General features: G+C 40.5%; 1 protein-coding gene across 2 annotated transcripts in view; it reads right to left on the bottom strand.

The window, feature by feature from the left end:
* Positions 1-13,993, bottom strand: part of klhl21 (kelch-like family member 21) — a 17,518-nt gene extending 3,525 nt beyond the window's left edge. Inside the window, exons 1-4 of one of the 2 annotated variants that reach the window (XM_086278885.1) lie at positions 13,828-13,993; positions 3,417-4,501; positions 1,245-1,650; positions 319-391 (exon numbers count right to left, since the gene is read on the bottom strand). In XM_086278885.1, coding sequence (XP_086135011.1) covers positions 319-391; positions 1,245-1,650; positions 3,417-4,443 — 1,506 coding nt within the window. In that variant the 5' untranslated portion in view covers positions 4,444-4,501; positions 13,828-13,993. Of the gene's footprint in view, positions 1-318; positions 392-1,244; positions 1,651-3,416; positions 4,502-5,915; positions 6,023-13,827 lie in introns of those variants that run through there. The other variant, XM_086278886.1, reaches the window with a different exon arrangement.

The following is a 13,993-nucleotide window of genomic DNA, read 5'->3' as shown; positions in this document are numbered from 1 at the left end:
TTATTAAACGTATATTCCTGAGATCACGAATACAAAGCTAAAAAACTAAATGAGCTAGTGGAAGATAAGGCTTTGTACACTCTCTCTAATTATCTAATTTGTTTCTCTGGCAAGCCAGTCAATTTGTGATAAGGTGTGGTTGTCCTAAACTGAAATTGGAGGTGAGAAATGTGGATACGTTTATTTTTATTCATGCATTTATCATCATGTTGTAACTGACTTAGTTTGAGTGACATTTGTGCTCTTCTGCCTAAGGACAGGGATCAGATCACAATGATTGCTATTGGAGCACATAAGCACCTGGTGTGAAATACTAACCTGGGTCATCGGACTAATTTTGTCCCACTTGTTCTTTTGAGGATTATAAACATCAACTTCAGCTGAGTCATCCCTGCAAATAGAAAGAAACTCAAGTCAAAGAGCTGCCAAAGCAACAAAACAATCTCAGCTTCAAATCTAACAACCCAGTCAAAACATGTTTATTTCTCTTTCATATGTAAAGACCAACCTCATCAACAGTCAGTAGCAAATTGATGTAATATTTGTTATATTAAATAACAAATGCAGAGCCCAAAGAACTAAATTTATCTTTCAACATGATCAACTGGATAGAAAAGATCAACACTAGTGTGTTCATGTGGTCCAGTGTCCCTCATTCTGTGAAAGTCTAAATCGGGTGGCACCGGGGTCGTTTTAGGTCATTGGCCGCAAGCAGCACAATTTGATCTCAAGTGGGCAGGGCAAGTAAAATCATTGCACAAGAGCTCATATAAAAAAAAATCTCCTGAAAACAATGAAAACTCAATGAAAAAAAGGGATTTCAAATTACTTCTCTGCAACTTTGACCCTTTTTAAAAACCATTTATTAGACCCTTCAGGAGTATGCTTAACACTGTTGCTGTTAGCACATGTGGAAGAACGACTCAGATCCTGTACACATAAATCGTAAGGTAAGTATTTAAGATAAAAATGAAAAACAAGAGCAGTTTGAATTAAGTGCATTTAAATATAAATATAAATATACATTTACATAACTCAGGTTTTCAAGTAAAAATTACATTTCCCTTGAAGATAAAGTAGACGAATATAAAGAATACAGCTAACAAGTCTCCTCCTAAACAAATTACTTATGCGAATGTACTTAATTACATTCTGTCCCTGGTGTTTACAGTTTTAAAACTATAGTCTAAATGCAAAAAGTAAATTAAAGATGTAAGAAACAACTGGAAAAGATTCTACCTCACCTGACAAAGTAGATGAGGCCATTTAGGGTAACAGTTTTCGGTGTGAAGGACCACGGAGGCAGCTGTCCACAGTTGACCATGGTCCAGCGGTTGGTGTCTGCATCGTAGCTCTGGATGACCATGGTGTCCTCACCGGTCAGAGAGCCGATGGCATACAGGCGTCCGCTGCATGCGGTGGTGGAGCAGTTATCCATCGGATGCAGCATGGCTGGCAGGGCCTCCCAGCAGTCCAGAGCCTGATCGTAACGCTCTGTGCTGTCCGAAGCCACCACATACAGCTGGCCCTTCAGGATGCAGGAGCTGTGATATTCACGAGCCTTCAGCATGGGTGACACTTCTGTCCATTCGTTCACGCTGGACTTGTAGCGCCACACACCGTCATAGAGGCGGGAGCCATCAGAGCCACCTAAAGGACACAGATATGTGTCTTCTTGGTTAGAAATGGTCAGAAATATCATGAAATTGCACATATTTGCCAAATGCATTAATGAAGATTCATTGCATCTGCTGTAGATGAAAGCTGATTATCCTTATGGACCCCACAGAGGTCCATTTTGAGCCAGGGAAAACCCTGAAGTTAAATTTGATACAACCTAAACAGCCACGGTTAGGAAATCAGTGGTGTGGGATTTTATTTCTAAATTAGTGTACAAGGCAGTAATTGAGTCACAAGCCTAAAGTGAAGGTCTATGATGATTTCTCAAGAAGATATCTCACTGTTCAGACATGCTCAGTTACTGGTAATGATGGTGATGATAAAGATAACACCACTGCTGTTCTGTCAGCACACTGTGTCCTGACTCACTTCTCCTTGTTCACACAAAGTCAGTAGCCGTAGAGCAGGGGTGCTCACACTTTTTCCGCATGTGAGCTACTTATAAAATGACCAAGTCAAAATGATCTACCCACTACAAAAATCCAAAACATATACTTATTTATAAATATATTGAGGATTCTTTATATCTACAATGTATATACATGCATAACCGCAATATCCAATATTTCACAACACAATTAACTATGTAAATTTTTTGTCATTACCTGAGTTTACTCTGATGACTTGCACTGAATTGAATCAGCCAGGGATGCATAGTCCGGACAGTAGCTGCTGACGGCCAGGTTTAAGAGAAAAAACCGAGAGCTAAAAATTGGAGTTAACTCGCTGACTAGCTTGTCAGTTTTACTACACTTCGCGCCGCTGTTTGCGCATGCGCAGCGACCTAAGCGTCAGAAAAAATCTGCTGTCATCTGACTGGCTTCCCTGTATCAATCAAGTGACGGGATGGATGATAGGCTGGCATCTATTTTTTTAATGCCATGCGATCTACCAATACTACCTTTGCGATCGACTGGTCGATCGCGATCGACGTATTGAGCACCCCTGCCGTAGAGACTGCAGTTTATTAATAAACAGCAGATGATATTTTTCTCAAATCATGAAAGACCAGGAACAGCAAAATCAAAACAACAACCTCCATAATGCTAGAGCTGAGGCTTCTAAATACAAATGGTGATGTCACAATGGTTATGGCTATGGGCAAATAAAATGCTTGCCAATATCTATCCATTTTATGGTTAAGATGACTCAAATCTGTAAAAACCATGGTAACCAACCTTGGTGTCAAACTGGACTATGATTTTAAGCAAGATAAACAAGATAAAGATATATATTTATATTTAATGTGAGTTTTTACCAGTTGAGGCTTTAATACAAGGTCAAATCTGGGTCATATTTTAAAGTTTTTGAACATTTTATTGATGCTTTTATCATCTGGACTATTGTAACACAATTTATGTTGGCCTTAGCAATGCTTTATTATTTGCTTTTAAAACCTTTAATGTCACTGAGGTTTAGTGGACCAGCTCCTTCTGCTAGTCCCCCCAAAACAGAGGCAATCAGCCCCAAACCGTGGAATCATTTCCCTGCCCATGTTAGGATGTCCAGCTAGTTGCCTGTTTTTAAAATGCGTCATAAAATAATTTTTTACTCAACAGCTTTTAACTGAGTATGAAAATGGTGTGTTCTAATCTTGTATTTTTTTTTTGTTTTGTTGTGGTGTTTTTGTACAGCATTTTTTCAAACACTGTTGTTTTTTAAAAAAGTGCTAAATAAAACTGGATTGGACTGGATCAGCATCACAGCCTTACTTTTAATGTCTTCAGATAGCTTACCTGTAACATACATATCATTTCCAAGTGCTGCTATGCTGTAGCCTCCTCCCAGGTGGTCGGGGAATTCAGCCAGGTAGCGCCACTGTCCAGTATGAGGGTTGTAACAGTCCACTGTGACCAGCTCATCACAGTCCTGGTCGCAGCCTCCTACCACCACCAGGATTTCTGCCAATCCTGTGGATGGCCGAGGCCGCATGCGATGACAAGGTCTGTCGTGACGGTCGTATTCACAGGACTGGAAGCTACGCGCTTCATTCACCATACGGAGACAGGTAGGTGAAAGGTAGACAAGTGGGTCGCTCTCCACATGGGCCAACAGGAAGAACCTCCTGACAAAGGGGAGTCGGACTTGCTGGAGGAGCTCGGGCCAATAGTGTAGTCGTCGCTGGAGATCAGCCTTCACCCAACGCACTGCAATTTGATAAACTGTCTCCTCCTTGTCCACACAAAGCTCATCATCTGACACAAACTCAAGGAGGCGTTTCCATGGCAAGCGTTCAAAGTCTGTCCCTTTAGCTAGCTCCATTATGTTTTTGAGGACAAAGCGTCGCGCGCTGGCTGCCAGCTCTTTGCAAGCATAGGCCTCTGCAAAGTCCTGGATTTCTAAACAGTTGGAAACATCCAACCGCTGCTCCAGAAAAGCACAACATGCCTCTTTGACCGAGGGGAACTGAAACAGATCGGCCGTCTTCAGCAGCAGGTCCACGTTATCCTGAGTGACGGTGATCCGTCCTGTGTAACAGAAGTCCACCAGCAGACCTAAGAGCTCACCTGACACCTCGTGTAAAACAACCCGGTCCATAACACTCTCCCTGAGTGTCCCTGCAAACATAGCCCGGAAGTAGGTGCTGGCAGCGGCCAACACCGTGCGATGACAGTGGAACTCACGCCCCTCGGCACATAAAGTCACATCGAAAAACTTTCGTTCGGCACGCAGTTCGTGAATTCCTCGAAGCAGGTTGAAGGCGTGGGCCGTGTCGAAAAAAGGCAAGGTGGAAGGCTGTGTCTGCAATACTGGCTTTTCCATTTCTCCTCTTTTAGGGTCTCTCTTTTTCCAATAGTCGATCTCAAAACTCTGTTTTCATCTGAAACAGATCAACACAAGAAATGTAAGTCAAATCTCACTCAAAACACCACAAAGGGCTGCAGTTTTTAGCCCTTTGGTCAAAAACTATATATAAAAAAAACAACAACAGTTTTCTATAAGTTCATTTTTAAGAAAAGACTATCCGTCAACACAGGAAACTTGTTGCACATCACTTTACAAGTTGGTCACTAACAGACATTCCAGCCTCCAGTTACCAAGGGAATCCTCTAATGTATTTACCACCTTCTCATTTTTTTATGTCCTGTGCTCTCTTTGATAATAACTTTAATCACCTTAAAGTTGTGAATAATTTAACTTGGGACCCACCTACTGTCAGCTGTTATTTCACCCATCACCTCTTGAAGCCACTGACTGTCACTGACTATATAGCCTGTGGCTGCCATGCCACTGTTAGTCGTTTCCTGTGTGGCCCCTTAAGATTTTTCGTTTTTAGTCGTGTGACCAAGAGAAACAAATTTTCACGAGTGTGGAACTGCAGGTAATGCAGATAATCATTCCATTTCCACAAAATTACAACAACTTGTAACAAATAGTTCTTACACCTAATTTCAGTTACCTAATAATGTTTTGCTCAACTTTCCATTTGTTTGCAAGACTACAAGTTTCCTCTGCTGTTTCTGGAAGTTATTATCATACCAAGACAGGGTTCAGATGTGAAGTTGAAGGCTTGTAAATTTGACTACTAGCTAAAAATGTAAGTCAATGGATGAGAAAGGAACCCACTCAAAACAACACACACACACACACACACACACACACACACACACACACACACACTGAATCTTTTGCTCCCTCAGACAGGAACATTTTCAGGCTAACTGGTTCAGAATATTTTTGTTGCTCTAAATTACAACACTGACATCAGCTGCTCTGTGTGAAATATACAGTCCCGAGTTAGACAGGAAAGATGTTGACGTTAGGGTAGAAAAATAAAATACAGCCTAAAGGAAAAACTGTAAGACCTGTAGTGAAGCTCACAAGTTTTATCCCCTAATCTCCCCTATAGGAAGCATTTTAGGGATGAAATTTCCCCCTAATTTCAAAAACCCCTACGGAGAAGATGAAAAGGATCTTTGAGATGTTTGCACGATGAATATGTACATTAAAAAAAGTTACTAGTCATCTGACTAATCGCTGCAGTATACCAGTGTCAAGCATAGACAAACACTTAGCTGTCTATACTGATAAATTTAGTACTGGCTTTGACATTAAATGACATTCGGTGAAACTTCACCGTTATAGAAAACTGGTAAAAAATGAGTCATTCCCACAACAAGACAAGCAAATCTCTATAATACACAGTGATCATTACAGAAATAATAGTCATATGTGAGCACACCAATTATAATAATCAATGTAAAGTTTTTAGCTCAAATATATTCTTCTCCTACCTGATGAGCCTCCAGGCAACGTTTCACAAGCAAAGCGACAGAATTCAACGTCTAGAAAGCACGACAGCAAAGCTCAGCATGACTCTGAATACGAACAGCTCCTTAACTGTGTTTAAGACAGAGAGCCTGGCTGAGGTTGGGGTTTATAAATACACCAGCAGTGTCCATTTTCAGAGAAGGGTGGGGGGGGGAAAACACCTAACATGCAGTGGGCTGACGCTGTGGGGAGCGTGTAACCACCCCCCCTCCACACTGGTATGTCTCTGTGGTCAGTCAGTCTTTGAGAGAAAAGCCAGCTGAGCCTGGGCCTCCTCCAAACCTGGAGCACAGCAGCAGACCAAAACACAGCTTCCTCTCCTAATACCTAAAAACTTCTTAGCAAAGCAGCAAAGAATCACAGATCTGCTTGGATCACAGGACAAGACCCTCTGCTAGAAACATACTCGTAGTATGCGGGTCAGACAAACGACATAAATTGTGTAGTTTGGATAAAATTCAAAACACTTCCACTGACTTTACATATGGAAACTGCTAAATTAAAATGGTGATGTCATGCTGTCTTCAGTATTACATTTAAAGCAGTACAGCCTTAAAGAGATCCTACTGGACTCTGGAGCAATGTCCGAATTTGGCTTGTAAATTTGTTTGCATTAGTCTGTCCTCAAAAATTCCACTCTTAACTAAAAAAGAAGCTTCAGTGGCATGATCATTACTTCTCCACAACGCAAAGCCCCCAATTTTTTTTGTGCCATTCAAAAGTACCAATATTTTGGCTATCCCGGATAGCTTGGGCCAGATATTTGTTTGATCCTGACTCAAAAATCTAAAGTGGAAATTGTGAACAGATCTATGCTACCAATTCATTCAGTTAAACGTCATATTGCTCTGTGTTTATTACGTCATATGCCAGCAGCAGTGAAAATGAATTGCTAGATGAAAAACTTAAAGAAAGGGTTCTGGAAATACTACAGTAGTTTTGTTGCTTGACCACCAGGACATCACCCGCTGCCTCAAGCTGACCACTTTCACCATCGCCATCTTAGTTACACTTTACAGCTACAAGATGAGTCTGACTGAGATAGAAGAACAAAGAACAAGGTAAGGGTTAATATTTTAGGAAAAATATCAACCACTCTCAGATTTCATTTGCTGTTTTTTTTGCTTATGAACTTTTTTCACATTTACTAAAACAGTGGATTGCTAGCGGGAAAGAAAGCAGCATTTAAATAATGTATTTATGATTTGGACTCGTGATCAAAGGGCAATTTGAAGGCAACATATTGGCCTCTAAATCACTACAGACCAAGGAATTGATTAAGAAAATCATCAGAATGTAAGTCTTAACTGAAAATAATAGCTAGTACCAGGTTTGGTCAGAGATAAAATAACAAAAATAAAAATCTCCTAACATGGATGTATTAGATGTTTTTATGGTAAATGGTAAATGGCCTGTATTTGTATAGCGCTTTTCTAGTCCCTAAGGACCCCAAAGCGCTTTACACAACCTGTCATCCACCCATTCACACACACATTCACACACTGGTGATGGCAAGCTACAATGTAGCCACAGCCACCCTGGGGCGCACTGACAGAGGCGATATACTCTGTCAGTGCGTTCGAAGAAACACGAGATAGTCTATCCATCAAATTGTGACTCTGGAAAAACAGATTAAACATTAAACAGATTAAATTCTGAAATAAACATATGGTAACAAATTCCTGCATCTCCTCTGCAGCTGCTTCCTGAGAAGTACAGTTTAACCCGTACCAGCATTGAATTTCAGTTATACAGTCCTATTAAATCACCAGGAGAACAAGACCAGATGGTAGGGTGGTTAATAGAAACCTGCATTAAATCTCATGCAAGATTCTTGTCAGTATTTGGAGATAATCATTCCTTCTCTAAACACACAGGTATCTCCTTACAGAGATTTGTTTAAAGGTTGTAATAAAGCCCCTATTCCTCTGGCCAAAGGATTTAGCTCACATTCAACACCAGGGTTCAACAATGCAGAGGTCCAAATAGCTCTGCGAGGGATCAAACTCCTCTCCTGAAGGGCAGGCAGGGCCTCACAACTCAGCCTGCACTGAGAAAACACATGTCCCTAACTTCTGTGTAAGTGATTGTCATTATGTTTGAAGAGATTACGGCATTTTCTTCCAACAAACTGATGGGCTTTCATTTCACTCAGTCGTGAAACGATTTATTACTCCCACTGTCTCTACTACAAAGACTGAAAATATAACATTCAGATCTCCCACTTAAACAACTACAAATACTTTGTTCTGCTAAGTGGAAAGAGGTGAAACTGAAAATGTACACACATATTTACCTGAAATATTTTATCTTACTAAACATACAGTAAGGCACAAATAGATTTAAATAGTACAGTGCAAAAGTCTTTTGCCACCCCTAATTTATTTATATTTTGCTAAGAAAATGGGAAACCAAAGAGCATCTTTGAGTTACAGCAGACAAAGCACTAAATGCAACCACAAAAATATTTTAAATGAAGTAGAGGGCTCAACAAAATAAAAGATGCTGAAAATAATAATAATTAAAAAAACTAACAAAAAAGTAAAACTGTAAATAAAATACAATAAAAATCCAGTGAAACAAACTACATTTTTTTAAAATAAAGTGACTGCAAGTTAACTTGAAAAAGTTCAATAAAGCAAACATACCGCCCCCTCCAAAACACAAGGCTTACTAAATGTAGAATGCAGACTATTGAGCAACTTATACTCAGTGTGTTTACCAACAGCCCAAGAATAGCTGACAGAAATGTGTAGTGCGTAGGGAGGCAAACAGCCGAGGTGTGGAAACAATCTTAATGCTATGAGTAAAGAGCACAGAGAGACCAGTCCAACAGCCAGGGTATGATAGCGACACCGCCCTAAAGCCCCCCTGCCCTTGTGAACCAGTCAGGTTTTAGACAGAACCACAGCACTGAAACTGCTCTGACCAAAGTGTTTAATGACATATGTCTGAATACAGACAGTGGAAAATGTCAGTATTAGTTTTACTGGATCTCAGTGCAGCATTTGATACAAATGACCACAACATATTACTCAAACCACTGGAGAACTGGGCAGGTCTTTCAGGAAGTGTACTAAACTGGTTCAAAACATACTTAGAAAACAGGAAATACTTTGTATTTTTTCCAATAGGTAACTTCACATCTATGCAGACAAGTATCACATGTGGAGTTTCACAAGGTTCCATCTTGGGATCCCCTCTGTTTAACATTTACATGCTCCCACTGGCACAGATTATAAAGAACAACAAAATAAACTATCATAGCTATGTAGGTGACACACAAATATATATCACAATGTCACCAGGAGACCGAGGCCCTGTACAGGCTCTTGGTAAATGCATTGAGGAAATTAATGACTGGTTGTGCCACAATTTTCTCCAGCTAAACAAAAACAAAACTGAAGAAATAGTCTTTGGTGCCAAAGAAAAACGATTACAGGCCTCCAGAGAACTTCAATCTATACACCTAAAAACGACAAACCAGGAGAGAAATTTGGGTGTAGTGATGGATGCAGACCTAAACTTAGAAAAACACATTAAGACAGTAACAAAATCAGCTTACTATCACCTCAAGAATATATCAAGAATAAAAGATCTGATGTCTCAACAAGACCTGGAAAAACTAGTCCATGCATTCATCTTTAGTAGGCTTGATTACTGTAACAGCATCTTTACAGGTCTACCTAAAAAAATCAGTCAGACAACTACAGCTCATTCAGAACTCTGCTGCTCGAGTCCTCACTAAGACCAAAAAAGTGGACCACATCAGTCCAGCTCTGAGGTCTTTACACTGGCTGCCTGTCCGTCAGAGGATAGACTTTAAAGTTCTGATGCTGGTCTATAAAGCTCTGAATGGTTTAGGACCAAAATACATCAGTGACCTCCTGACCCAGTATGAACCTTCCAGATCCCTCAGCTCATCTGGATCCGGTCTTTTATCAGTTCCCAGAGTCAGAACCAGACACGGAGAAGCATTTGAATAAAACACCAAATCCACACTTTTAAGCTTAAATTTCAAAACTTACATTTTAACTACTGATTTTATCTCGTTCTTTCGGTCCCAAAATAACGAGATCACGGATACGAGCTTCCGCCGAAGGGTGGCTGGCCTCTCCCTTAGAGATAGGGTGAGAAGTTCAGCCATCCGGGAGGGGCTCAGTAGAGCCGCTGCTCCTCCACATTGAAAGGAGCCAGCTGAGGTGGTTCGGGCATCTGACAAAGACGCCTCCTGGGCGAGGTGTTCCGGACATGTCCCACCGGGAGGAGGCCCCGGGGCAGACCCAGGACACGCTGGAGAGATTATATCTCTCGTCTGGCCTGGGAACGCCTTGGTGTTGCCCCGGAGAAGCTAGAGTAGGTGGCTGGGTAGAGGGAGATCTGGGCTTCTCTGCTTAGGCTGCTGCCCCCGCGACCCGGCCCCAGATAAAGTGGAAGAAGATGGATGGATAAAACTAAACTCATGAACTAAAGTTATAACAACAAATGATAATAATGTTTGTCAAAAGCTATGCTAAAAATGCAGGACGGCTGACATATTTAATAAATGTATCATATCTATTCCTTCAAATGGTTGTTCTCGTATCCAGGAGACATGTGTCTTCAGACAAACAATTAGAACAACTGTAAATAGAAACTCTGAGGTTACTTTGACATCTAAATGAACCCAGTACACTGAATCAGAGTTCAAACATCCTGTAATGAGGCACAGAAACCACAGCCATAATAGCAGCTCTGTGAGACTGTACTGCACAGGTCTACTTTGAGCTAAATCATATCAGCTTGCGTGGCTGGTATGAGGTTTAACATGTTCACCATCCTTCATTTGCAAATGAGCAACAAAAACAAACATCTTTTGGAAGGAGATGAATAAATTAGTTTTCCCAGATCTTAAACCCAATTAGCAAAGAAAACTTTTAGGCTTAGTATTGGTGCAACAAGATTAGTACAAGCAATCTTAAGGGGACTCCTACATCACCTAAGTAACAATAAAAGCATGCTGGTTGAAAAAGAAGACAGTGGCAATAAAATAAAGAATTAATAATTAACTAAAAGAGCCAGAAAAACCATTATCACTATCACAAAACTAAGTAATGCAGAGCAAAACGCAGAAGCTGGTTGAAATAGCAGTAAGTCACAATCTTAACCCACAAACACACAGTTGAGATATTGCCAAGAGAATAGCACTCTATCATCAGAACTCTCCTCTGACTGGCAATAAGCACTCCAACCCTAATTGGTGATGGAAATCAGCTGCACAGATGGTGGAGCGTGAAAACAGACACACCCACACAGGTAAAACCTGGGAAGGCCTGCTAGAGCTGCAACACAGACTAAGCAGATTTCTTGGCAATCTATCCAACAAATATCAAGACATTTTATTTGATGCACAGGATCAACTGGTCCATTGTTTGTTCAATATAGTTTCATGAGACAAAGCTCTTATTGGACATTTGCCGTTGTTACTTTAATACGAAAATTCGACATTGATAGTCTTTTAGGATTGATTCATTAATTTTGGCAGCAGCAGAAACAGACAGAAAAATGGGCATCTCTGGACCTTAGCATACACGGGTAGTTACTACTTATTTCATGTTTATATTTATAGAATGCCTTCTTGGAGTGTGCTGACAAGTCAAAAAAGATGTCTTTGTAGCTGCATTTTGCTGAATAGATGAGCAAAAAGATTACATATTGTAGCTCAATCACCAATTCATCTTCTGTTTATCTAGGTCACAGGGGAACCAGTCTAAAGCTACCTTTAAGCTATATTATGTGTTTAACTGTTTCGTATTTTTCCCATAGCACAATTTCATCATCCGTTTCGTGAAATCAGCCACTCTACTGCAGATACACACATCCATGTTTGTGATTAGTCAGATGCTAATGCAAGCACTGCACCTTTTCATGTGAACATGCAGTTAACCCTGGGGTAACTTAGCGAGTTTATAACCAGCTCCGCGTGACTGCTTATCCCGACAGCCGATGTTGAGGTAAGTGATTCCAGATAACAGAAAGATACCCTGGGTATGGTGAACTCGTTTTGTAGTACAGACAGTACATAATGTAGTACATAACAATATTCAGGTTCATGCAGTTTCAGCCAGAACCTGGCAGGATAACAACCACACAAAGACAGCTTCCCTCTCTCTGCTGCTGCTCCAGGCTGTTGAGGCAAAGGCAAACATCAGAGTGGAGTGACATGAAAGTCTTGGGTTGTCCACAGCTGAGGCTGTGTTGGCCTTAAAAAGGCAAACACCACTACTCCTCTACAGAGGAGGGCCAGCATGAAGCTACTAGAGGGATTAACATTTGGATGCAGGATATTATGAGATTTAATGGATTCTTGTATGTTGCTGCAGCAGAAACTGATCTAAACAGAGTGGTTTCACTCTTGAAATTACACAATTACAAGACAACATGTTTTAACCAACAAAAAGCATCCAATTACCTTTGCTTTTCAGTGACATAGGTCATTAAATATGCCAGAGATATGTTTTTGGTTTGCTTATTTGTTTTATTCCCCAGATGAAAAAACTCACTCATCCTCACATTTATACATACAGCCAATTTATAATTACCAAATTAATCAAACCTGTATTCGGACTCACTAGCTGACCAGCAAAACATTTCACGACCCTGAATTTCTTCATGTCAGGTGACATAGCTAACCACTACACTTCCCACAAAACAGTTAATAACCATTTCAAATATAATAGTCAAATTTCATGATGAGATCATTAGAAGTCCCTCTAGAAATTATGTCCATGAAGAATGGATTGGTGCAACTTCAGCAGTGACCCTGATGTTATACGAAGAACAGAACACAGAACGCGTTTAGTTTACAACTAAAGTTATGATCGCTGATTGTTGTGGCTGTGTTGTGTTCACCATTTGGGCATAACATGAGACATGACTCCTGGATTAAAGGACACATCTTATTTTATTGGGCATGTTCCACATTATCTGTGCATGCAAAATTTATTATCAGCTTATAAAATACGACGCAACTTTAAAGATCAGACTTACCAGCAACTATATTTTAAATGTACAGTTATACCAGTCCTTTTATGTCTCTATTTTTCCACTAATGTGCCCTGCAAGTGGCACTTTCAGTGAAAGAATCCATCTGTTGCCAAATGAATAATTAAGGCATTATTCATTAACTTGTGCAGGGAACAGTGGGCAGAATGAGTTTAAGTGCCATGCAGAACATTTGTTTCTGCATTATGACTCAGCCTTTACTGGCAGGAATGACTTCTCCAAATAATGTTCTTTCATCTGTTCCCTCGAATTCCTCTAATTCGTGCTCCTGTAATAAAACTTGCACAAACACTTTTATCACTCAGCTCGTGCAGCCATACATGTCCACATTACTGAGCACAGTGAGGCTTTAGTCCTGAAATGCTTAGGAGGAAAAAATGTTCCCTCCTCCCTCTCATAAGCCGTGCTTGGTCCAAGATAATATTCAAATGGTCTAGATAATGTTCAGCCACAGTTCAGATACACTGACAGGTCCAGAATAGGGTCGATAACAACTAAAGCAAACCTATTAACATAATGGGAAAATACACTGATGGAAACTGTTAGCAACTTCTGTGTAGCCAATTACTTTCATGTATTGACTTGTTTATGTTGTTAAAAAGCATTTTCATTAGCATGTGGTGTTTATAACAATACATAAGCTGCATGCAGAACGCTATTTGAATGCGAAAGCTCCCATTTTAAACAGTCAACACCGCCTGCGATCATCAAAGTAAAGTCATATTTATACGAACGACATTTTTCCAACGTTACAGCTAACGTTGGGCTGCCCGCCGCTCGGAACAAGTAACTGTCGTGAAAAGCAGGCTGGCTCAGTTTTAGACAACTTACCGATATGTGTCGTCAACGGGTGGTGATGATTTTACAGGGTGTAACGCCCGAACATCTTAGAAATAGAGCCGAAATGAAAGTTTGACGCTGCTGATCTATCTGGCCTCCTCTGCGCCATGACAGCCTGTACCGTATAGTGATGGGTCGTTCGCGAACGAAATGGCTC

This window comes from Aulonocara sp. 'chitande type north' Nkhata Bay, linkage group LG20, assembly GCF_057382095.1.
Source record: "Aulonocara sp. 'chitande type north' Nkhata Bay isolate Kocher_YH1m ecotype deep benthic linkage group LG20, A_spYH_male_GT1.1, whole genome shotgun sequence".
Taxonomy (NCBI): Eukaryota; Metazoa; Chordata; class Actinopteri; order Cichliformes; family Cichlidae; genus Aulonocara; species Aulonocara sp. 'chitande type north' Nkhata Bay.
The sequence above is the reverse complement of the archived record's forward strand: the minus strand, read 5'-3'. Positions and strand labels throughout refer to the sequence as shown.